Source organism: Mesoplodon bidens (genome assembly GCF_964165515.1).
Source record: "Mesoplodon bidens genome assembly, chromosome: 15".
Classification (NCBI taxonomy): Eukaryota; Metazoa; Chordata; class Mammalia; order Artiodactyla; family Ziphiidae; genus Mesoplodon; species Mesoplodon bidens.
The window spans coordinates 44,134,940-44,160,034 of NC_138171.1; the positions used below are offsets into that span (position 1 = coordinate 44,134,940).

At 54.3% G+C, this 25,095-nt stretch overlaps 1 protein-coding gene across 1 annotated transcript; it reads right to left on the reverse strand.

Moving 5' to 3' along the window:
- On the reverse strand, positions 1-24,311 carry SETD1A (SET domain containing 1A, histone lysine methyltransferase). The gene is made up of 19 exons (XM_081256994.1): positions 22,664-24,311; positions 21,755-21,919; positions 21,444-21,539; positions 19,406-19,676; positions 17,979-18,100; positions 17,517-17,746; positions 16,383-17,232; positions 15,444-16,229; positions 14,752-14,928; positions 14,530-14,617; positions 13,439-13,596; positions 13,198-13,285; positions 10,745-11,083; positions 3,679-4,713; positions 3,078-3,250; positions 2,875-2,985; positions 2,574-2,693; positions 882-1,019; positions 1-798 (listed from the first exon to the last, which is right to left on the reverse strand). Exons 2-19 carry the CDS (start codon positions 21,902-21,904, stop codon positions 625-627), a joined length of 5,106 nt encoding a protein of 1,701 aa, XP_081113120.1. The 5' UTR covers positions 21,905-21,919; positions 22,664-24,311; the 3' UTR covers positions 1-624.
- Positions 24,312-25,095: the final 784 nt, after the last annotated feature.

Here is a 25,095-nt window from a genome sequence, read left to right on the forward strand (position 1 = left end):
TATAAAAATGTGGCGTTGGGTTCGCGCTATTAACATATGTACAGTCCAGCCCAACAGGAAGGGCCCGCCCCCCACCATCCTGGCCTGGCAAAGCCGGAGCTTCCAGACACCAGGGTGGGAGGGTGACCCACAGGGTCTGGCAGGAACAGAAGACGAGGCAGGGTTCCAGGCACAGAGTCCCCAGGACTGAGGGCGCAGGGCCCCCTCCAGGGGGAGAACATGGCCACTGCCCCTAGAGACCCCTAAACTGGGGAGGGGTGCACGCAGGGCACAGAGGGGAAGCCCCCATTAACACAAAGCAAGGGGGCTATGCAGCCCCCCCCAAAACAGGATCTGTACAGGCCGGCACCCCAGGTTTCCACAGGAAACAGCTGCTGGCAGCTACAAAACATTTACAGCTTCTTCTCCGCAAAGAAAAAAAATCGGGGTGGGTGGGCAGGGGCAAGAAGGGAAGCGGAAGTTGCCTCAAGGGACTGAGGCTCCCTCGCTAGGCTCGGGGGCCCCCAACCCCACATTTGGAGATGGGGCATGTGGGCCCTGCTGAGCTCACTAAGGCTGGGCGGGCTGGGAGCTCAGGGCACCAAGGGGAATAAATAAGGGTGAGGGCACCAGTCCTGCCCCACCTCAGTTGAGGGAGCCGCGGCAGCTCTCGGTGCCGCACAGACAAGGGATCTTGTTGTCCTCCAGCGGGAACTTGTAGTCATAGGTGATCTCCTCATCCACGCCGATGGGCTGCTTGGAGTAGATCACGATCTTCTTCTGGGACTCGATGGTGATCACCTTGGCATAGCAGTTGGGCTATAGGAAGAGGGCAGCGTGAGTCACGGCCACCCCCTCGGCTCCTGCCCCGTCCGCTCCCCCCGACCCGGCCCCCTGCGCACCGTGCAGCAGTGGTTGATGAACCTCGCCAGGTTGCCACACTTGGTGGCGTCGATGATGGTGTCGTGGTCCACCCGGAACAAGTAGCTGCTGCCAATGCCCTCTTGCACGTAACGCTTCTCCCGCATGTCGGCCACCATCTAATAGAGGACAGGGTACGATGGTCAGGGGGCTTCCCCTCAGCTTCCTGCCAGGCTAGGCCTGACCCCACCGGCCCCTGTGATGGGGAGTCCAGACAGTCTCCCAGCTGCCACCCTGGGAGCCTCACTGGCCTGTCCTGGATCCGCAGCTCTCCCTCTGGCTCCCGCTACCCCAAGGCGCTGACTCCTGACTTTGCTCAAGGACCCCCACCCTCCCAATACCTTTGGCTGCCGTTATGACAAAGTCACCCACAGGACCCCAGGGAAGTCTGCACTGGCCACTGGGCAGGAGAAGCAGTCACTGTCTCCTCCTGGAGTGTCTGCCTGGCCCATGGGAGAGCCCGTGGGGACTGGGTGGGTTCCTGAGATGACAGTGGCCCTTTCACGGACTGAATCCTACTCATCCCTTCTCCCAGGACCCTCTCTCCAAAACAGGCGCCCACGGCCGCTGCTGTGCACATCAGGGCCCACATTCTTGGGTGAGGAGGAGGACCTCATTTCCCAGAAAACAGGACGATAAACCCTCTGCACACTCCCCTAAGGGGGTGAACTCACTCTCTTCCAGGGCTTCAACTGCCAGCTAAGTGGGGGGAACTCCTCCCAAACTTCCATCTCCAGCCAAATCCACCTCAGTGGAACTGCTGGGCGACACCCGGTAGATGTCCCCCGGTCACTACAACTTCACGTGTCCTGACAGGAGCTCATCTTGACCACAAACCCGCTCCTCCTCGCTCCCTATCTCACTGGCAGCCCTACCTACTCCCAGCTGCTAAAGGCAGCACCGAGAAACCATCTCGCCTCGGCCCTCGCCCTCATTTCCCAGAACCAACTCGTTGCTTGGTCCTGCCAGTTACCTTGGACACACAGACTCCTGCTACCTTGGACCCACTGCCTAGTCCAAGCCACCCCCGCCTTCGGCCGGGATCTCTGCAACAGCCCCACCCCGCCGTCTCAGCCTCCGGTTCTCTCTGCACGCTGCAGTCAGATGGAGCTTACTAACCTCCAAAGTCCTCTCCTGCTTAATGCTTCGCAGCAACTTTTCTCCTCTCACCATCGGTCCAAACTCATTAACGTGGCTCCCAAGCTCCGCAGCATCCGGCCTCCACCGGCCCCCTCCAGCCTCACGTTGCTGCCACTGGCCCTAGGTTTTCCAAGTGGCCATACTGACCTCCTTGCCCTAAGACCATCCTGCATCCAGGCCTTTGCATGTGCCGTCCTACAGTGGAGAGCACCCTTCCCCTCACCTGGGCCTGGGAGTTGCTCAGCATCCTTCAAGCCCTGGTTTAAACATCACTGTGCTCCCACCTCCCCTGCCTCCCTGAACACTGCCTTTCATATCAACCCAACACCATCCTTATGTTTCTTGCTGGATCATTAACATCTAGTTTACTAGTACCCATTACTAGTTTTTGAAGGAAGGAAGGGGAAAAAAAGAAAAGCAGGTTTCACTGGCTAAGTCTCAGAGCCAGGAGGGACCCCGAGGGCCGGGTGGGTTCTCATGTTGGCATCCCAGGCTGCCATCAGGTCAGGCAGGGGCTGGGCGTGGGGCCTCACCTGGCGGATGTTCTGACCCACGTATTCGATGACCATCTCGTCAGCTGCGATGGGTTCCATGGCAAAGAGCCCCCACTCATGGATCCGGCTCCGGCCGAATCGGAGCTTCTTCTTCCGGAACTAGGGGGCAGAAGGCAGACTGTGCTGCTGGACGTCCCCCGCAACCTAGCTGCTGCTTGCCTCTCCTCAGACCTCCGGGGCAGGAGGGTGTTCTGGCCACTCGCCGCCGGCCCACCCCTAGGGGGCTCCACGACGCTGTCTTCCAGTGGCGCCCCTTCCCTCCTCAGTCCCCACTCCTCACCTTGAGCTGGTTTAACTTCAGCAGGTCGCTGTCCATGATGGCGGAGGTGCCGATGGCGCTCAGGAGCCGCCGCTGCTCAGAACGGCGCTCCGAAAGCACACGGTTAGTCCCCTGTGAGGTGCAGGCCAGGGAGGAGGTAAGTGACAGGAGAACTAACAGGAAGAAGATGCCGCCAGCGGGCAGGTACCAGGGCAGAGCCTCACCTGAGTGTCCGCTCCTTCCAGTTGCCGGGCCGAGACGGGGCACACGTCCAGGTACCTGTCCTTCTCCTTCTTGCTGATGGGGTAGTAGCCTTCGCTGCGGGCCGAGCCTGTCTGGTGCTCGCGGGGCCCATCCTGGGGCCGCCGCTTGCGTTTCGGAGTGCTCAGGTTGGTGAGTGCGGGGTGTTAAGGAAGAGAACGGGGTCCTCACCAGCCAGATCCCTGGGGCTCCGCTCCTCTCTCCCCCGCAGTCCCAGCCCAAGGAAAGGGCGACTGACCTTAGCTGGAGGTCCTGAGCATACTCAGTGTGAGGACAGAGAGATGGAGAGAAACATCTTAGACCCCACCTTTCCTGCCACAAAATCTCTGGGAGGCAGAAAAGAGGCAAGAAACAGAGAGCAATGGTGGCTTGGTAGCCAGGGGAGAAATAAATACCCGAGCTGAACGTGGCAGAGAACTGGACAGGGAAGGAGGCCAATGCAGACCCTAGGAATGATCTCAGGAGGACAGTGCCTGGCTGAGCGACCGCAGGGCAGCCCCCCACCCCGCCCCCCCGGGCCTGCCTCCCTGTCCCGAGAAGGCCAGCCTCCGGGGCTCAGGATATTGGTGTGATGGACCCAGTGGGTGTCGTTAAGCCAATCAGCCCCACTAGTCTGCTGCAGCAGCCGCTCGTATGTGAGCCGCAGGTAGCCCATGTCCTCCAAGTCCAGGCCCGAGTTCCAAATGTCATACAGGATGGTCATCTGCTCAAACTCGCTGCGGGGCTCGAAGGTGGGGGGGGGCGGGGGCGGGGGCGGCAGGGGCGGCCGCCGGCGCCGGGTGTGGGAGCGGAGGCTGCGCCGCCGGGTGGCCCCCTCGCCGTTGCTGCTGCTGCTGCTGCTGCTCTCCGATGACTCCGACTCCTCCTCCTCCTCCTCCTCCCCGTCCTCTTGCTGCTGCTGCTGCTGCTTTGGCTCCTCTGCCTCAGCCACTACCACCTCAGGGGCCTCCAGGACCTCATCTGCCGGGGAGCTGAAGAGGGCCGCAGGAGCAGGAACTGGCTCCAGGGGCCGAGGGGCCGGAGTGGAGGACGGCGGCTTGACGGCCAGGGCATAGTTGTGCTCCAGGAGGATGTGGCTGAGCAGGGGGCCCGGGCGGTCCACCTCGTCCAATGTCTCTGTGGCCTCTGAGTCGTCGCCAGTGGGCAGGGCGGGCAGCCCGCGTCGGGCTGGGGTCAGAGCCAGGTCGGCCAGCACGGCCAGGTCCACTTCTGTCCCTGGCTCAGCCTCCTCTTCCTCGGTGGAGCGGCATCGGCCTCCCGCCCGGCTCCGGCCTCCCCGGGACACATCCTCGGGCCAGCTCTTGACCAGAGATGCATGGTCCAGGGGCAGGTTGCGAATGGTCCGCTCCACGGCCCGGGGGACTTTGCGGGAGGCGGGGCCGGGAGACTTGACCTGCGGTGGGGCAGCGGGGGGAGGCTCTGGGGCCGGCACCTCCTCCACCGCAGAGAAGGAGACGGTTTTCCGGCGTTTCTTGGGTGGGGGCAGCAGGGGGATGGGAGAGGAGGGGCGCTCGTCGGGGCGGGGGGCGGGGGCCGGGGGCCCAGCCGGTGGCTCTGGGGTTGGCTGGGGCACACTGGGGGGCGGTTCCTCCGTGGAACCTGGGGAGGGAAGCACACGGGGAAAAGGAGAGGGTCAGCTTCTCGGCCAAACGTCATCACAGATTTGCTACCAGCAAGAACCTGGCCAGCCTCCCTGGGAAGTCCACACCCCAGCTGCCCTCACTCCTCAGCTCCCCACAGACACTCCTGCCCTCACAGAACTTCTAGTCCGACGGAGACAATCACATGAAACACATGTGCAGCCTGATCTCTGAAGGGCGGGGGTAGGGGCTCAAAGGAAACAAACACTTGGACTCTAGTCTTTTTACCAAGACTGGCGGTGACAGAACCACATCCAACAACTAGACACAGAGATCAGACGACTTTTTGTCAGCTGCATTTTATAACCAGGATGCAGTTGTCCAGATCTGAATTAAAGCATCCATTATTTTGACTACAAACAATATTCTTTGTTCAGTGAGGTGAAAAAGATACAATGTAAGAAACTGAATCTTTTTATTAAACTATTTTATAAAATTGCACTGTGGACCTGCCCAAGTGAGAAAGGGGTCAGGAAGTCTCCCCTCAAGAAGCTGAGGGTGGGGCTTCCCTGGTGGCGCAGTGCAGAAGAATCCGCCTGCCAATGCAGGGGTCATGGGTTCAATCCCTGGTCCAGCAAGATCCCACATGCCACAGAGCAACTAAGCCCGTGCGCCACAAAGACTGAGCCTGCACTCTAGAGCTCACGAGCCACAACTACTGAGCCCGCGTGATGCAAGTACTGAAGCCTGCGCACCTAGAGCCCGTGCTCTGCAACAAGAGAAGCCACCGCAATGAGAAGCCCACGCACCGCAATGAAGAGTAGCCTCTGCACGCCGCAACTAGAGAAAACCCGCGCGCAGCAACGAAGACCCAACACAGCCAAAAATAAATAAATAAATAAATAAAAAGAAGCTGAGGGTGAAGCTGAGGTCCCAAGGATGAGGAGCAGGCAGTGCTGTCTCTCCCCAGCTAACAGGGACAGGGAGCACATCATCCCTCTGTGGACACCCCCAAGGCTGCTGCTGAGTGCTGGGGTCTGAACATTGCTCAAGGCATGCATAGCCCTCCCCAGGGCCCAACCCTGTCCTGCAGACCTGACCCATCCCCATAACCGGTCCACAGCCTTGCCCTCTCATTCTAGGTTTTAGTCAGTCAAGGAGGCATGGCCTTTCAGGCCCCCGGCCCTTTGCTCACATGGTTCCCTTTGTTCACGTGGTTCCCTTTGTTCGGAAGGCCTCTCTCCTTTCGCCCATCCAGAAAGCCCACACGCAGCTTTTGGACCCAGGTCAATGACACCACCTTTGTAAAGACTTCCCCAGTTTCCTCAGACATTGGTAACATCTTCCTCTCAGAACCAGAAGGCCGGTGGTTCTCAACTGCCATCTTCAAATTGGCTGCAGCAGATTAATAGCTAGAATTTTGTGCCAAGCACCAGTCCAAGCCTTTCACATACAGTAAGTACTCACTTAATTCTCACAACGACCCTATGAGGTGAGTACTATTATTAATGCTTCTTACAGATACGGAAGTCAAGGCAAAGAGACTGATAACCTGCCCAAAGTCACCCAGCTAGCAAGTGACAGGACGAGACCTGCATCCCAGGGCAGCCTGGGTTGAGTTCGGGGTCTTACCTACTGCCCGGCGCTGCTTTGGACCTCCTAGCCTGGGACTCAGCGGCTACAGGTCTGGCCCTACCACCCACAGAGCTAAAGGGCAGCCAGCACCAGGCCTGGCCTGAGCAGGCAGTGATCAACATGTGTCCACTGCCTCAACCGACACGCCCTCAGCCTCCTGTCTCCCGAGGGTCTGGACACCCCTGGGCTCTCAGCCAGGAGTAACCCACACTCTGAAGCTAGTGAGGTCCCAGGTGCTGGTCCCCGGTCCCCCAGGTCCTAGGAGTCCTCTCACATCCTCTCCTCTCCAGCACTTTGGGGCAGACCTCTCCTCTGATCCATCCTCCCAACCTAGCCCACTGGGCCCTCTGGAAGCCTGGCCCTTGAGAACAAATTCCACCCAGCCACCCCCGACTCAGCTTCTTCCCACAGACTTCCCTTTTGCTCCCCGTCCTGAAGGAAAGCTGGCAGGGCCTTTCATCATTTAGGGAGGCAACTTTCAGGTTACCTGCCCAGTCTACACAACTCGCAGAAGCCACTGTTTCTACAGCATGACCTACCCCACTCCCTCCCCTGCCCCCCGGCCATCATTAACTGATGGCTAAGTGACCCAAGCCAGCCCAACCAGAAACTTCCCTGAGGATAAGGTTCTAAGATAGGAGGGGGTGGGACTTCCTGGTGATCCAGTGGGTAAGACTCCACACTCCCAATGCAGGGGGCCCAGGTTCGAACCGTGGTCGGGAAACTAGATCCCACACGCATGCCGCAACTAAGAGTCCACATGCTGCAACTAAGAAGCCCTCATGCCACAACTAAGAAGACCGCATGCCACAAGTAAAAGATCCCACATGCCGCAATGAAGATCCCACGTGCCACAACTAAGACCCGGTGCAGCCAAAATAAATAAATTTAAAAAAATAAATCTTTAAAAAAAAAAAAAAGACAGGAGGAAGTCTGTCTGTGGGGGCAGACATCCTCTGATGGAATGGAGAAGCAGAGGAAGACCATTTGCAGGAGAGAGGGATGAATCAGAGGGGAAGACAGAAGAAAAGCAAGTCCTAAAGGTGTCCAGGCCCCTGTCCCTGGGATCTACCAGACAAGCCCTCTCCTAGGCTCCCGCCATCGGGCCACACAGGCCTCTATCCAGTTATGTCCTTGGTAGCTCGGTTTTCCCTACCATTCTCTAAAAGCCAAGGGACCGGCCTTAATTTTCCTCTCCTCTCCCACCTCTGCCATCTACCTAAGGGACTCTGATAGCCCTCTTGTTTGCCAGATTCTCACATTCACTCATCCTCAGCTACCCTCCACCAGTCACACACCCGACCTTGTCACCCCCTCCATGTTGGACGGTGACACTCTGACCCCTACCCTCTGACCACAGTTTCCCAGGTCCTTTCAGTTCACTCCACGGTACCTGTTCAATTTCCCATCCTCTATCGCCCTGCCCTCTAGCCCATCACCCTCCCCTTAAATTAACTTCATTCTTTGTCGTGCCCAGACCACAGTGGCCCTTGCTTTGTCCTCTCCTTTCACGCTACTTTCCGCAGCCTTCCACCACTTCCACCCTGTAGACCCCTAACCCAGAATCCACCCAACCACCTGCCTTCTCTCCTCCTTCACCCCAACCCCCGGCCTCAGCAGGGCTTCTGAGTTGCTGGCAATCCTAGTCAGCTTTCATCCTCACTCCCCACCCTCCTCATACTCCAGGCTTCTACTCCACTTATGCCCCCTCATGCTCAGAAATGTCCTGCCTTCCTACTGAAGAGAGGAAAAGGAGGCCTTCGGCTGAAACCCCACAACTTCCTGCTTCCCCATTTATGGAGAGATCTGGGTCCGACCTAGAGGGTCCATCCCCCCTAGGTGTGTTGCCCCAGCAAGTATTCCTCTCTCTCCTGGTCCATCCACCAGCTCCTTCGTCCCTTCAGTGTATGAACACACTCCAGTCTCACGTACTTTGAAAAGCTAACCCTCCACCAACCCTGCATTTTCTTGCTGTCTCTCCAATTCCAGTTGGGTAACCTTGAACAACTCACTAAGCCTCAAATTCCTCACCTGTAAAATGGGAGTAGCAGAGATGTTGTGAGGAGTAAATGAGAAAGTGAAATTTGCAACTTTGCAACATGCTAGGGCTGGCACATGGGATCTACTCAATTAACGTTAACTAATATCATTAAGTACCACCCCTCAACTGTCTTCTTTTGCAAGAGTAGCTTACCCTTCCAAAAGACTGGTTATCTATCACCTGCCCTCACTCCTTAACACCCCCTAACTTGAGCCATGCTACTGAAATTGATAAGGTCACCAGTGACCTCCTAAGTGACGAATCCAACAGACGCTTTTCGTTTTGTGGCCTTCCAATACAGGCCACTCCCTCCTTTTGAAAACCGGAGCTCCCTGGTTTCCTTCCACCTCTCTGATCACTCCTTTTCAGCCTCCTCTGGCTCCACTCTGCCCCCCTATCTCTTTTAAGACAATTAAGGCTCTGGCCCCCTTCTCTCATTCCATACATCCTTCCAAGGTATACACAAGTGTATTCACACCCATACTTTCAAATACCTATCGCATTTCCAGCCTACTGTTTTCTAGAGCTTCAATCTTTTTTTTTTTAAACTTTTTATATTGGAATATAGTTGATTAACAATGCTGTGGTAGTTTCAGGTGTAGAGTTTCAGATCTATTGATCCAACAGCCCACTGACTGTTTCTACTTGGGAGGTCCCAGAGGAACACGAAACTTAACCGCAATTAAATGCATCAGCCTTCTTCCTAGTTCTGGTTCTCGAGTTACCTTTCCTGGTTAAGTAGTTTAACCAAGTGGTTCTACGTCCTAAATTTCTCTGAAACCCTCATCCCCACTTCCACTCCCTGTACCTCACTGTAACCACCCTGGCTTTGGTTCAGGCCCTTCGCTTACCTGCATCCTTTCAAACCGTCTCATGAGCTGCCCCACCTCCCTCCTGATCTCTTCCACAACCCTCCCCTTCCTGCGAGAATGATCTTTCTGAAATGCAAATCTGATCACATCCCACTTTTTCTTCCTACCCTGAAAATGAAAGAGTACTGAGATTGCTGTCCCCTGACCTACGATTCCATTGGCTCTTCTGCCACCAATGGACTTCGGAGAGACTGAGAGGCGTCTTAGGATTAATCAGAACCTCGACTCCTTCTCTCACGGGTTCTGGGCCAGAACAGAGCGCCTCAGTGCTAGGAGGTCTTCCTGTGCTCACTGCCTATCTCAGACCATGGATTCTCAATAATGTTCGAGAGAGATCTCTGGAAGGCCACACGCATCTTTGAAGCATAACTTGAAAACTGAGTTAATTCCACCATAAGAGCAACCTACTCCAAGTTACCACCATTGCTTGCCTTACTTCCTGCAAGAGCCTCTTAATCTCCCTGCACAAACTCTGGCCCCTCTCCAAGTTTTCTCTGCACTGCATCTTTTCAAAACACAAATACAACCACGTCAGTCCATTGATGGCATTCCACTGCCCTCAAGATAAAGCCCAAATTCCTAGTGTGACCTACTCATTTTGCATGATCCAGCCCCTGCTCATCTCTCCAGTTTAGGCCACCCCAGCTCCCCCTCACTCTCAGCTCTCCAGAGGATTAGCTTTCTTTTTTGTCTTCCAACATGCCATTTACTCTGCCTCGGGGCCTTTGCACATGGTAATCACACCCTCCTGCCTGCTTTGGCTGGATTTCAGCCCAATGGTGCTTCAGCGGAGAAGACTTCCTCACAGATATGCTCAGGTTCTCAGAATACCCTGTACTTTTCTTTCATGGCTCTTACAGTTTGTAGTCACAGGTTTTCTTAAGTAAAGATTAAACTGTCTCTCCCCATAGGCCGTAAGCACCATGACAGTGCAAACAGTGCCTGCTGTGCATACCAGCACATCCCCTGCACCCACTGTAGGGATTCAGTAAATAAGTATCTATGGCCTGAAGGACCAGTTCACTGAGCAAGATACATTACTCGTGTGATATAAAACTGAATGTACAAATCCACAAAGGAAAGCAAAGACAGAATTAAGTTCTGAGTTTATGTTGTTAATAGTTATTATCTATCCAATTTGACCATTTAATCAGGTATATACTACACATTAAGGAAGAGGCTTAAGAAAAATTGGTAGGAGAAATTTACTAAGTTGGGAATTCTCTTTAACTTATTTGGGAAAAGATCATTCTCTTTTACTTTAGTAGCCAAACACCCTGGTCTAACTCTGAAAACTGTTTATGGCAGTGCAGTTTGAGTGTGTTAGGACATAAATGTCTCCAAGGGAGGAGTGACAGGAGATAGTGACTTCCATCCAATTTTGTACGTTTTCCAACAAAGTCACACACTTGCATACAATTAATAAACGTCAACCACACTGTTACCATGAAGACAGACATACACATACACAAAGACCACAACAACAGTTCCATACCACCTACCTGCAGGTCTTGCTGGAGACTTCTGTTCGGGGAGAGGTGTGACTGGGAAGTCTGCAACCCCTTCTGGCTCGGGCTCCTCCACAGGTGCTGACAGGGGCACGGGGACATCTCTGGGGGGTGACGATGCTGAGGGTATGGCTGCTGGCTGCTCCTCTTCCTCTTCTTCTTCAGAGGAGGACTCAGATGATGAGGAAGACGATGAGGAAGAAGATGAAGAAGATGAAGAAGAGGAGGAGCTGGATGAGCTGCTGCTCTCAGAGTCCGATGTGCTATCATTCTCACCATCTGAGTCAGCATACAGAGAACATTTGGAGGACGAATCGCTTTCGTCGTCCTCGCCTGGAAATCCAGAAGGGGGAATCAGGCGAGGTGAGAAGACCCCTCATTGGTCAAGCCGTGGGTTCATTCACTGACTCACTACTAGGGATGTGTTAGGCTCTGTGCTAGGTGCTGGGGATTCCTACCCTCAAGGAGTTGGAGAAGCACCCAATCTGTCCACAGTGTGATAAACTTCAGTATGAAGGGCTAGTGGAACAGGCAAAGGGAAGCCCTGGATTCTGCCTGGTTGATCAAGTCAGGGAAGGCATCCCTGTGAAGGAGATGCTGAAGTCAAGAAGGACAAGAAGGAGTCCGTCCAGCAGACATGGGGGCTGAGTGGGGAGGTCAAAGGTAAGAGAAGATGGTGCCCTTGCAGACTGGCAAGCAGCCTGCCCTAACCACCAAAGCTTTTCCCAAAGTGGGTCTTATAGACACTGCCTGGACAACAGACTCTGAAAAAGGATTCCAGGGTAAAATGAGCTTAGAAAACGTTATATGGTCTATGCCTCTGGGAGTGGTAATACACTGGAAGGGCTCTAAGAAATTAAGAATTTCAGAGTCTTGGAGAAACATAATCGAATAGGGGTCTGGAGAATGGCAGGATGAAGCTGAACAGATAAACAGGAGCTAGATCACAAATGGCCTAAAGCATCAGGCTGAGAAGTCAGCCTTGGAAGACAGGGAGCCAGGAAGAGACTTAATGGGGGAGAGTAACAGAGTCAGGTGTGCATTTTAGGAAAGATTCCATCAGCAGGCTGGAAAATGGATTGAAATGAGAGGGATGGAAACAGAAATGGGGAAAACAGTCAAAACTGCTGCAGAGGGCTTCCCAAGTGGTGCAGTGGTTGAGAATCTGCCTGCCAATGCAGGGGACACCGGTTTGATCCCTGGTCCGGGAAGATCCCACACGCCGTGGAGCAACTAAGCCCGTGCGCCACAACTACTAAGCCTGTGCTCTAGAGCCCACGTGCCACAACTACTGGAGCCCACGTGCCACAACTACTGAAGCCTGCACGCCTAGAGCCCGTGCTCCGCAACAAGAGAAGCCACCGCATGAGAAGCCCGCTCGCCACAACTAGAGAAAGCCCGCGCGCAGCAACAAAGACCCAACACAGACAAAAATAAATTAATTAATTAATTACACAAACAAAAGAAAAAACTGCTGCAGACTCTGAGTGAGAAAGACAGGAGAGAAGGAACAAGGGAGGTGACAAATTCAAGAAACACTGAAGCGGTAAAATGGACAGGAATTGGTGACCAAGTGGATGTGTAGGGGTCTGCACCCCTCACTCTTAGCAGATGACCTAGCCCTCTGCTTTCCTGAGAGAGTGGCTCTCAGATCACCGTTCTCATGATTCTGGCCTCTGCTGAAATGGCACCTCTCGGAAGCATCCCTTCACCATCAGATGTAAAACAGTCCACCTTTCCCCGTTCCCTGACCCTGTCACTCCCTACCCCGTTACCCTAGTTCATCTTCTTCAAAGCAAGTATCTCTACTTGTGGTGCTACTATTTGTCCACTTGTACGTCAAGTCCCCACCTCCCCCCCTTGACCAATCGCAAGCTCCAATAAGTCAGGGACCACATGTGTCTTGGTTATTGATATGTCCCTAACACCTAGAACGGTGCCTGGCACACGGGAGGGGCTCGATATCTATTTCTGAGCAAAGGAATAAAAGAGAGACTGAACCGTGTACTCAAGCCTCAATAAATGTGGAGGAACAGACAGGTGATCAACTGAAGAACAGAACCGTGTCTGGTGCCAACAGCTGCAGCGAGGGGAAGAAGGAGGCACAGCTCAGTGGCTGGGCCTTAACCGAAGAGCAGTGCCCAAAGGGGGAAAGGCACAGTGGGGCAGCAGGAGAATGCAGCCCCCTTATCTTGAGAAAATAAATGGGCTGTACTAGGTTGTCTTCAGGGGACAGCATGTTTCAGAGGTAAGCAGGAGGGAGTGTTCTGGGTATTGTCTACAGTGGGCCAAAGGTTCCAAAGGATGGAGCTAAAAGGCAGTTGTTTTGGGGGAAGGCAAAGATGGCCAATCAATCCAGCAGGCAGGTTACGTGGGCTCAGAAAGGGCTGGACAGGTGGCTGAGTCCCTCCTTCCCCAGAATTTGACTGTACTCTGTGCGTGCTTACCATCTGATGCCTCTGTCTCCTTCTTTGCAGCATCCATGGCTTCTTCATGCTCTTCATCGTCCTCATCTTCCTCCTCGTCCTCCTCATCCTTAAGGAAAGGGATAAAGGGGAATTAATAGAAGGACAACTGGTCCTCCAGGAAGCACAGCTACCGGGGCTCCAGCCCAGAGAGAAGCTGGCTATGGCGGCAGGAACTCAGGACGTAGGCTCTTGGCAGGGACCAGGTGCCTCAGCCCCTCACCTTCTCTGAGGAGGACTCCTGGGATGCCTCCTCCCCCTCGCTGTCCAGAGCAAAGGACTTGCGGTGCTTGCCCTGGGTCTTGCTTCGCTCTTCATCTCGTTTTGGGGGCTTGGTCCCCGGACGTCCTGGCTCTCCAACCTCCTTCTCTCGCTCAGCATCTAGGCCCAGATGAGTAGTGCAGTTTACCATCAGCAAGAGTAGCCCTATCCTGTGAAAGGAGCTCTGCACACACCATCACTGATCTTTCTCACAGTCCCACAACACAGACCTCATTTTACAGACAAGAAGTTGAAGCTCAGCAGAGAAACATAGAAACTGCACATTTTACTTCACATTTTATAGTTTTAAACACATTGCACCCATTTTATCTTTCATCTTGTTCTGCGATGGGTGGAAGAGGGAGGTGATTTTGTTATGTCTGGCCCAAGAAAATAGTACTAAGGCCAACGGGTCTCCAGGGAAGCAGATCAGACTCAATAAGGAAGTTTCCCACCACGGAAGCTGTCAACCTATAGCTCAGACTTAGACAAACTGGTAGGAAGGGTGTAAGAGCGCTTAAGCATTAGATGGTAACCTTGGGTAGATAATCTGTTTTAACCTCGCGATTATTCCTCTCTTATGGGGAAAAAGTGAAACACAGAAAACTTACGGCAGCATACCAGAAATAAAAACCACAGCTAAGGGGCTTCCCTGGTGGCGCAGTGGTTGAGAGTCCGCCTGCCGATGCAGGGGACACGGGTTCGTGCCCCGGTCTGGGAGGATCCCACGTGCCGTGGAGCGGCAGGGCCTGTGAGCCATGGCCGCTGAGCCTGTGCGTCCGGAGCCTGTGCTCCGCAACGGGAGAGGCCACAACAGTGAGAGGCCCCCGTACCGCAAAAAAAAAAAAAAAAAAACCACAGCTAAGATCCAGGGATAACCCTACCTGAAGGTTCTCACATCTCAAAGAACTGCTTTACTGTAACCTGTGCCAAATCTTCACTTGGCTCCTTGCCCTCAAGACACCTTCACCCCTTCATCCCTGCCTCCTGCTTTCCTATCAGAATCGAAGCAGCCTTTTTCTTCCTTTCTGCTTCACCTGACCTCCCACTCACCATCTTCATCTTCCTCGGCTGGAGTAGAAGGCCGGGGCCTCTTTTCCTCACTGGCCTCGGAAATTTCCGAAGGCTCTTTTCGCTTTACCTGGGAGATGAAAAGAGATGGTGCCCTTTAAAACCCAAACACTCACGGTTCCCAAGCACCCTTACTCCAAGGAAGGGAAGCCCCCCTTCACCCCCTCTCCCCACGCAACTAGGCAAGATCACAATCCTGGGTACCTTGAAAGAAGGCAGCCGCAGAGCTCCTCGCAGTCCGGACCCAAAGGCGAAGGCTTCGATGCTGGCGGTACCCCCACTCTTGGCCCAGTCTACCAGGGACAGCAGGCCTGGCTCTTTGAGCTTTGTCTTCTCTTTATCCTCCTCCTTGGCTTGCTGTTTAGCTGCATTCTGGAATGGCTGCAGGCAGTAGGGGGACCAAGCTCCAGAACCCAGGCACTCCCTCCTGCCTCAGAACTACTCCCAGGCCCCAGGAATACAGAAATGCATCTACTCACTTCTCCATCTGACACACATCTATGCCACACCTCCCTCGCACCAGCCCCTGTACAGGCATTTTCTTGAAAGTCCGCTCATTCAGTCCATCAATCTTATGAAGCTGCTACTATTATTCCCACGCTACAAATGGAGACCCTGCAGATTGATGCCCAGAGAGATTTAAGGGCTTCGTCCACCACAAGGAAGCAGTGGAACCAAGACAAAGCTCTTCTCTCAGACTCCTGCTTCTTCTACTGTTCTGTGCCCCCCAGCTCCCCTGGGCCCAGCTGTGCGTGCCACCGAGTGCCACAGTCTCTCTCTCCACTTGCCCCAATCACCTCTCTTCTCTATTCTGAGCTGTGTAGCCTGAAGAAACCGGAGGTCTATTCCCTCCAGTGGAGCCCCAGGTCTCCCCAGTCCCAGGCACTGGCCCTCACCTTGGCCTTCTCTTCCTTGCTCTCCCACCACTGGTCAAAGGCTCCAAAGGCCACATTCTCCACCATCTTGCGGTTGAGGTCTCGTTGCATGATGCTCTTCATCTCTTGGACTAGGGTGGCCAGCACACGGCCCACGGTGCCTGCCGATGGCAGGGCCTTGCCCTCTGCCAGCTCTGCGTCCTCCCTGGGAGGCAGCCGGGCCTCTTCTCCTGAGACTGAGGAGGAGGGCAGGGGCTCGGCTGCCATGGGCAAAGGCAGCTGGTAGGCCTCCCGGGAGTATGCCCCTCGGCCTTCTTGCCCTTGTGTGTACAGAGCATATGGTAGGCCGTAGGCTGCCTCTTGTGGGGGTGGGAATGGGAGGAAGGCCTCCCCAAAAGCCCCACCAGGGGGACCAGCTGAGGCAGCGGTCAATCCTTTGCCCTGCCGCAGTTGGTGGAGCCGAGTTAACATCTGGGTCTGCATCTGGAAGGACATGGGCATCCCTCCCCACTGAGCCCCAAGTCGATCCATGAGCTCTAAGGAGTTCACAAAGTCATAGATGTGGGGGGGGGGTGGAGGAGGTGGGGGGTACTCGGGGGGCGGTGGCCCATCAGGTCGGGGTGGGAGGAGATAGGCAGGCTGGTGGGGAGGGTAAGCAAGCGGAAGGGAAGCCAGGTACGGAGGGGGAGGGGGAGGAGGAGGGGGAGGAGGGGGAGGTTGCTGGGGGGGTGTTGGGGCCGGAGGGGGTGAGCCGCCCCTGTCATCGTCGGAGATTTCCATGTCCTCTCCAGAAGAGCATGGAGAAGCCTGTAGGGGTGCAGAGGACGGTTACAGAAGGCTACTGCTTGCTCCTTGGGCTTTTCCTCAAATCTCTGTTCTCTTGCCTAGTTCCCTTCCTTCTCCCAACCCTGCCTCCTGGATCCCAGGGACTTCCCCAGGCTGACCCCAACCCAACCTCACCTGGTTCTGTCCATTGGCTTTGGGTGACTCCCGGGTAGCTCCTGGTTCCCCACTCCCTGTAGGTGCGACATCCTCAAAATTTGCCGGGGCTGGAGGGGGCGTGCAGGGCCCGTGACCTGACCCAGAAGGAACCTCGCTCCCTGTGTCCCTAGCCCCAGGGCCCGTGGTGCTGTTCTCTTCCTCTTCCTCGGTGTCAGAAGCCAGGAAAGAAAACTTGGAACGCTGCTCTTTCAACAACATCTCAATGCGGGAATCCAGGCTGCTGTGCTGAGCGAAGGGCACACTCTCATTGGTGGCCTCTGGGGCTGGAGAGCCGGAACGGGCAGGTGAGGCTGGGCGGGGGGAGGTCCGAGCTTCTTCCCTCTCAGGGCTGGGCCCCCCACCACCCCCGCCTCCACCAGGTTCTGGAGGCTCTGGGGGTGGAGCTTCTGAGGCAGGAGGCCGATAGTCCTGGTCAGCAGGCCGGTTGGGCTCAGGGGGCAAGTAGGAGGTGTAGGAAGGTGGGAAGCGCTCAGCTGTATTTTCGGCAAAAGGTGCCCCAGGGGGCTCCTCCCGAGTTGCCCGGCGGGGTGGGTAGGAAGCATGGCGTTGGTAGCGATTCCAGCTTTCATAATATGCTGGGTAGTTTGAGTCAGAACCACGAAAATGAGAGGATGAGGAAGAAGAGGACGATGAAGAGGACGAGGCCAACGAGGAGGAAGAGGAGGAGGATGCGGCGGTGGCTGCAGTGGTGGCGGAAACGGCTGCAGAGGTGGTCGTGGGGGCTGAAGACGCAGAGAAATGGCGGCGGGAAAAGGAATCTTGGTAGCTGTTCTCTGACCGCCGGGGCTTGAAGGAGGCTGAAGTGGTGCTGGAGAAAGCGTGCAGAGGAGTCAGCTGGGTTCAGCTCCGCATGCCCCAACCCCGCTGCCCCGCTGTCAGTACCCAAAACCCCTCTATGCTGCCCCCAAAGGAAGATCTACACGCTACTGGGTTCCTAGCTAGAGAGTAAATTCCCTGAGGACAGGGATTTGTTGGCCAGATCCAGAAAAACTAAGACAAATTACTCCCAACCCCTTCTTAGAGACTCTAGGTTTCTTCTTCCCAGTGGCAGCTCCCAGAATCTGGGGGTCCCAGGGGGTGTTTCCGCTGTACCTGCTGGAGTAGGCTGAATCCTGAGAGTAGGGGGTGCTGCCCCGAGACGTGTAGGGGGTTCCCTGGGAGGACTGTGGGGTGAACTGGCCGAAGGAAGATGGGGTGTCTTGTCGGCTGCTGGAGAAGCTCGTGTCCTGGGAGCAGGGGGTGCCATTGCCAGGGGTGCCCACCACAGCAGTGCCTGCTGGGAAGGCAGCTGTGTCGGAGGAGGAGCGGCGGCGGGATTCAGTCTGGAGGGAGAGAGTGGAGCAGGGAGAAAGGAAAAGAGATCAGGCACCATTTGACAATATGCCCTTCACCAAACCAAGAACCCCAATTCCCTGCTTTTGGAAAAAAGCTAGGCCTCTTTTCCTTGGCTCTTCCTATACTTAACAATGAACTCCAGAACCTCCCAAAGGCTGTTTCTGGCATCTAAGCACCGGGCCCATGTGGCTAGGGCTAAAGCAACCACAAGCTTCTCACCGTCTCAGTGGCTGCACCAGATCCTTGGAACTTCTCACTCAGGGCCTTGCCCCCAGTGGGCACCGTCTGAGGGGTGTAGGAGCCATTGACTATCAGTTCATAGTACTTCATTCGTTGTTGTCCTGGAGGGAGGAAAATGGGAACCCACAGTCAGATGGAGGAAACAACTCCTTTCTGATTTTGTGTCCCCACACTTGCTTCTCGGGCCTCAAGCTTCCTAAGATTTCTTGGAGTCTTGGGTTTGGGGCTTTCAGTTCTTCTACCTCATCTCTACCTAATAACTACTACAGACAATGTACTGGGTGACATTTCACAGTTTACAAAAATACTTCTAACATGCGTTACTATGTTGGATGATCACCAGGAGAAGCATCCGTACCCCTATTTTATTTTACAGGCTTAAAGAAAACTAACCTGCACAAAGTGGTAAAACTAGAATTCAAACCCAGTCGTCTGATGCTACAGCCCACCACCCTCTTCATCCTATAAACTAAAGTTGCAAGATGGCAGCCTGAAGGCTAAACGCAGCCCACCGTTGTGTTTTATTTGCCCTACACAATCACTTAAACTATTGGCAAGGGCAAGGGAGGAATGCAACATTTAAAACCCAGGAGATTTCACACAAGAACCTAGATTTCTGGCTTTAAGAAAAACTGTCTACGTTAGTCCCCATTCCCACTTACAAACTGGCTAATGCCAACTAACAGCTGCCTCCTTCCGATGCCACTAGACAGTATGCCACGGTCCCCACCCCTCCCTACTGCTCCTCAGCACAGAAGCCGAGACTGCTTCACTCATCTATACAGGTCCCTAATTCTCAATCCAAAATTTCAAAACCTCGTGTTTTTAGAATTTGGTGTCAAAACCTGACATTAGGCTATTTACTATAGTTCTTATTCACCCTACCTAGTGTGACCCTTCATACATTTTCTTGCAAATACAGTCATACACTAGACTAAAGGGTGCTGCCCCAACCCTGCCAAAGACAATACACAAAAAACCGTATCTGGGGACTTCTTTGGTGGTCCAGTGGTTAAGACTCCACGCTCCCAGTGCAGGGGGCCCGGGTTCGATCCGTGGTCAGGGAACTAGATCCCGCATGCTGCAACTAAGAGCCCGCCATGCCACAACTAAAGATCCTGCATGCTGCAAGGAAGATCCCACGTGCTGTAACTAAGACCCGGCAGCAGCCAAAATAAATAAATAAATAAGCAAATAAATAAATAAATGTTAAAAGAACAAAACAAACTAAAACCTGTTATCTGTACCATAAACTCTCTATAAAATTCTGATGTCAGAAACACACCTGGCCCAAAGGCTTCAGATGAGAAATCATGAACCTGATCACCTGCCTGGCCCCAATAGGCATCTGCGTGTACCATCTCTGCCAGAGCCCAACCATGGGCAGCAGGCAACGGAGAACTCACCTTTGATGTCGAGCTGGGCATGGATGATGTTGCCCATGACGGAGGTAAGGTGGAGGTTTTTGACTGTTTCCTTGGCTCCCCGAGTGCTGGTGAAGAGCACACGGGCTAGGCCCAGGTGCTTGCGAGTACGGGGGTGAAGAAGGATCTCTACCTCTTCCACCTCACCATACTTTCGGCACATGTCCTTCAGGAAGGTCTCCCGCACGTTGTCATTCAGTCTTGCGAAAGTCACTTCTTTCAGTGGGATCTGTCCAATGTAGAATTCATCCAGCTGTGGAAAGGACAGTAGTTAAGTCCAGGGTCTCAATACTGACCACTGCTCCTTTGCCCTTTGGGAAATTTTAGTGAGATCCATGAGGCCAAGAGAGATAAACCTGGGAAACTACGAGGCAAGGGAATGGGGAAGGGGGTCCCAACAAGGGATACATCAGTCTTGACCCCTCTCTTCCCTGAATTCTTCTCACCACAGGATAATGACAAGAACCAGGAAAAGAAACGCACAAACTGAAAACTAAACCTCCATGGAAAGAACTAGTTACATGGAAATAATTCACCAGTTCAGCTCTTACTAAATCATTACCAAGGACTGGGCACTAGAAATACAAAGATGTGAAAAAAAGAGACTCCTATTCAGAAGAATAGACAAGACAGACACACACAATCGCAACATGACAAAACAAGTGTCAGCAAAGGTGGAGACAGGGTGTTTGGGAGCCCAGAGAAGGAAACCTTTGTTCAGAGTAGAGGCAGGAAAGAATTCATAAAGATGGTGTCATTCAAACTGGGCTTTTCAGATAAACCGGAGTTCACCAAAATGACAGGACCTGTAGGGCAGAGAACTATAAAATAACGTGGCACTGCCTAGAAACTGCAAAGTGCGTGGTAGGACAGAACACAGGCATGCAGTATCGAGGCAAGAGATGAGGCTTGGTCAGATGAATAATCATACACACCAATGCACAAAAAACGTGGACTTGGCAGCAAAAGTAAAATAAAAGAACAGTAAAACCAGAGACAAATGACAGCAATAAAATGGAGAGGATAACGGAGGCCAGGAAGCCAGGGGAAATGAATACAAGTCTGTATTAAAGGAGTGGCAACAGAAATAGAAAAATTAAGGTAAAAAGAGATGTGTTTAGAAAAAAGAGTTAGCACAACTTGGTGACACATTAAGGACAGAAGAATCATAGGATGACTCCCAGGTTTCTAGCTTGTGCAGCTGAGTAGATAGTGTTGCCATTCATCAGTAAAAGGAAAATAGAAAGAAGAGCAGGACTAAGGGGGTGAAGGTAATTGTTTTACATCTCTTGAGCTTGAGGTTTCTATGGCGCCTCCAGATGGAGCTGTCCCTCCACCAAGCGTATAAGTCTGGGGTTCAAGAGACTGATCTTGGCTCGGATCAGAGGTTTGGACGTCATCAACATTTCAGTAATAGTCAAAGTTGTGGGTGGGAAAGAGATTGTCCAGGACAAGTGTACAAAGTGAAAAGATAGGGATGAGAGGATGCCCCAAGTGACTTATTTAAAAAGGAAAAATAATAAAGAATTAGAGAAGGAGACTAGGAACCACCAGTTTCCTAGGACCAGTGCTCCAAGGCCTGATGAGTCTCCTGCCTGGACAGGGACATGGGAATCCTCTGAGGAAACGAGACGGAGGAGGGGCGAGGAACAGAGGACTCCCGGGGTGGAGTCCCTGGTGTTGTCACTCCCCTTAACTGAGAAACTGGGGCGACACACAGGGCACTGTTTTGCTATGTGCTCTCTAGAAGTACACAGTGATAGGTGCAACAGCTAGACCTGTCTTCATCCTTCAGAAAGTTAACACCCCTGCTTGAGACACCTCACCTATATCTTTCTAGAAAATAAACACATCTCCTGTCCAGAACAACTCAGTCTCACAGTCTCAGAGATTATTAGATCTGGCTGTGATCCTTTCATTGGAAAACCCCCTTTTATTACACTACACTAAGACTGGATTACCAGGATGGATCCTCCACACCTCCAAGGGCCACCACACCAGGGGACTAGCAGACACGTACCTTAAACTTAGGGACTGGGAGGGAAAAGTCTCTGTTTTTGGACCTGACGTGGCAACGGGGGTCTTGGAGGTCTTCCACTGGTATATACTTTGAGTCCTAGGAAGAAAAGCAGAAACAGAAAGACAGCTCAAGATGAAATCAGTGTTGAGCTCTAGAGCCCATTTGGAGACCCATATGCAAAAGAGCTGGGTGCTGGCTGCCCACTTTAAAGAAGGCAGGCTATGGGTATGGGAGTTCTAGGTGCGGAACAGAGGTAACAGAGAACGGGGCTTGAGTTCCCTAGATGGTAAGGAAAAGCCTGGGGCACTCACGTTGACACTGAAGTGGATTCCATCGTATCGGTACACCTTTTGAGAAGGCCTGCGCAGGGCAGGGTCCAAGGCAGGATCCACGATGAGCTTGTAGTTCCTCCACTGGAAGCTCGGGGCCTTCTGCCCATCTCCCCCACCTTCCTGATCCATCTTTGCTCATTTACACTGTCAGGAAAGAGGAATATGCAAGGGGACTCAGGACTTAGGCCTGCCTCCTTTGCTGCCCCTCACCGACTAGCCCCGACTCCAGTTACCCCCATCACCCCAGTTTCCACACCTCACCATGACCCGAGGCTCCCCCAGATTTTCTCCCAAGTACCTTCTTTCACCACAACACCCCATTCTCTCTCCACCTCCCAACTCTCTCCTCAAGGCCCCAGGCCCATCTCGCGCCCCCTTACCTTCCCGCTCTCCCTAGCGCGCGCCCCACTTGGCCTCGGCACAAGACCCCTCCCCCGCCCCCTGGCAGGCCCCGCCCCCTCCCGCCTCCTCACCGGCCAGCGGCCCAGGCCAAGCCCGGCTCCGGCTCCCACACACCGGCTCCCGTCCCCGCGCCCCGATCCTCTGGCCAAGAGGTGGCACCTCTTCGGGGCGTTGGAAACACCGCGAGACCGAGCTCGAGACCCGGCTTCGGCCCCGAATCTGGGCGGGGGGTGGGGGGAACGCGCGCCGCTGCCCTCTCCTCCCGCCCCGGCGCGTTCTGCCCCCCCACCTCCGCGCACGCGCGGCGCGGCCCCACTCACCCGCTCGTGGCGAGCGGCTCCCCCTCCCCCCACCCCGCGCGGCACCTCAGCGGCGCGAGGCGGTGGCGGCGGCGGCGACAGCGCGAGACCCGGCCCCGCAGCGGTGGCGGTGGCGGCGCCCCCCCACCACCACCTCCCCGGCGCGCGCACCAAACACCACCGCCACCTGCGCGAGGCCCAACGGGCACAGCTTCTACATTCGCACTTTCGCCACGGGCGCCGCCGGGAGACCCACGGGGCCGAAAATAGCGGCTTCGCCTCGGCCGGCGCGCTGTAAGCCTCAAGAGTTGCGGCCCAGGGAGCCTGGAGATTGGCCGCATCCCCCGGAGAGTGGGCTTCACCACGGCTATCCAGCTGCTCTGGCCTGGGGTCCTTGACGAATCGGCGGCGACGAAAGCAGCGACTAATCCCTGAGGATAAGGGGGCGGGGCGGAGGGGAGGAGGCCAGCCAGAGCTGGGGAGATTTGAGTGGCGAGTTGAACAGGCGCAGATTCGTCAGGCGGGCGGGGCGAATCAGTAGACAGGATGCGCGCTCCTTTGCTCTCTAACCTGCCGCTTCCTCACGCGGCCAAAGGTCTGAGAGGCTGCAGATTCGCCACAAGTCCTGGCCTCAGCTGTTGCCTCCCTTTAACCGCCTTGGTGGAGTCAAGAAAATAATGCCGGGTTAGCCAAGCCCTGTTGGCAGAGTGGGCCACTTTTCCTGGATCTTCCTTACTAGCACAACTCAGAGGACTGCTCAATTCTGACCTGGGAGAAATGGCTACAGAGTCCGATGAGGATCTTCAGCCGAGTATAGAGAGGCCTGAATAATTCTGAGGAGGAGCCGGCCTAGCGAATCTGCGAATTCCTTCGTGGGCGGGGCCAAGGCGCCGCGCGCAGAGGGCGTGGTCAGCGTGTGGAGCCGGGCGTCGCGGGGGCGCTTCCTGTAGGACCCTCCGAAACCGGGGTGGGCTGGGAGCGGCGCCCGGGAGGTGGAAAAATACCACCAACAACGGTGACTCAGGCTGTTTGGCGCCGCACGTAATGCAGGGAGCGTTTAACTCCCGTTATCCTCCTTGGGCCTCTTGCTGTTTGCCCATTTGACAGATGGGGATACTGAGGCCTTCAGAAGGTGCCGCGTTTTGCCGGTACTGGCCCGCCATTAGTGATTAAATCTTAGTCTGTCTCAAAGTTATGTAATAAGGCCGGTGGGCCCTAAAGGACCTTGAACTGGTCCTGTAAGAAACGATAAACTAGGTCGTACTTGAACTTGGGCGGGTTGGTCGATTTCCCCGGGCGTCATGGTCCCAGTGCCCGCCGTTTTCAGATGTGCAACCCTCTGCCCCCCGCCCCCCGCCCCCTTCGCTTACGCAGTCCCGCCGCTCGAGGGCAGCACCAGCCCGGGCTTAAACCTCGGACCCTGGGGCTGAGGTTGCCCTGACTCTGGGCACCGTTTTTCTTAGGCTTGTTTGCAGGCAACTAGGTCTCAGGGTTATGGCACTCCCAGGCGCTGCCTGTGCTGAGGATGCCCTAGGTTCCAGACTTCTCTCAGTACTGTCAGCCTCCTCGATGTATGACCTTGGGCGAGTCATTAACTCTTAAAGCTTCAGATTCTTTCTCTGAAAATGGATGTTAAATACTGTCATGCGGATCTATTGTATGCATTAAAACAGTGTTGGAAAGGCCCTTGAGGCCTGGTTCATGCAAATTCACAATTTTAAGGAACAGAGAAAGAGATTTGTCCAAAGTCTCACACCAAAAGAAGCAATCCTTCTGGGAGAGGATTAGGACCCTTTACAAATTTGAGGAAAACGAGGCTGAAAAAATAAATTTATAATGGAAACATGGGTGATGAGATCAGATTCCTTTCTCTTGTCCCAGTTGAAAGATATTGGTTCCTTTTCGCAAATAAAACCATTCCCCATGTGATGGTAAAAGTAGTCTAAGTTTTCACTGACTAGCTGGGTGGCTTTGGGCAAGATCCTCAGCCTTCTTAGGCTGAAGCTTCCTTATCTCTGAAACGGTAATGATAAAGACTTGCCTCTTGAGGTGATTTTTTTTTTTTTTTGCTGTACGCGGGCCTCTCACTGCTGTGGCCTCTCCCGTTGTGGAGCACAGGCTCCGGACGCACAGGCTCAGCAGCCGTGGCTCACGGGCCTAGCCGCTCCACGGCATGTGGGATCTTCCCAGACCGGGGCACGAACCCGTGTCCCCTGCATCGGCAGGCGGACTCTCAACCACTGCGCCACCAGGGAAGCCCTTGAGGTGATTTTTAAATAAATTAAGTAGGCTAAATAAGATTACCTATGAGAAGCCCCTAGTATGTAGTAGTCTCTCAAGAAAGAAACTTACACTAAAAGAAACGTATACTAAATCCTCAATGGATGAGGTAGAGACCCTGGGCTCAGTAACAAGAGTGCAAAAGCCTTTAGCCTTAGAATAACTCAGTCTCTACATACAGAAGCTACTGGCCCCTGTCAGCACCACAAGGGGGTCATACCTGGAACCTCCTCTCCTCCACCCCTGCCCTGCCCCCAGGGACACTTGCCTCCACTTGATTCTTAAGAACAAGTCAGCTGTTCCCGACAAGGCCTCCCCTTCACCCCATTCACAGCCACA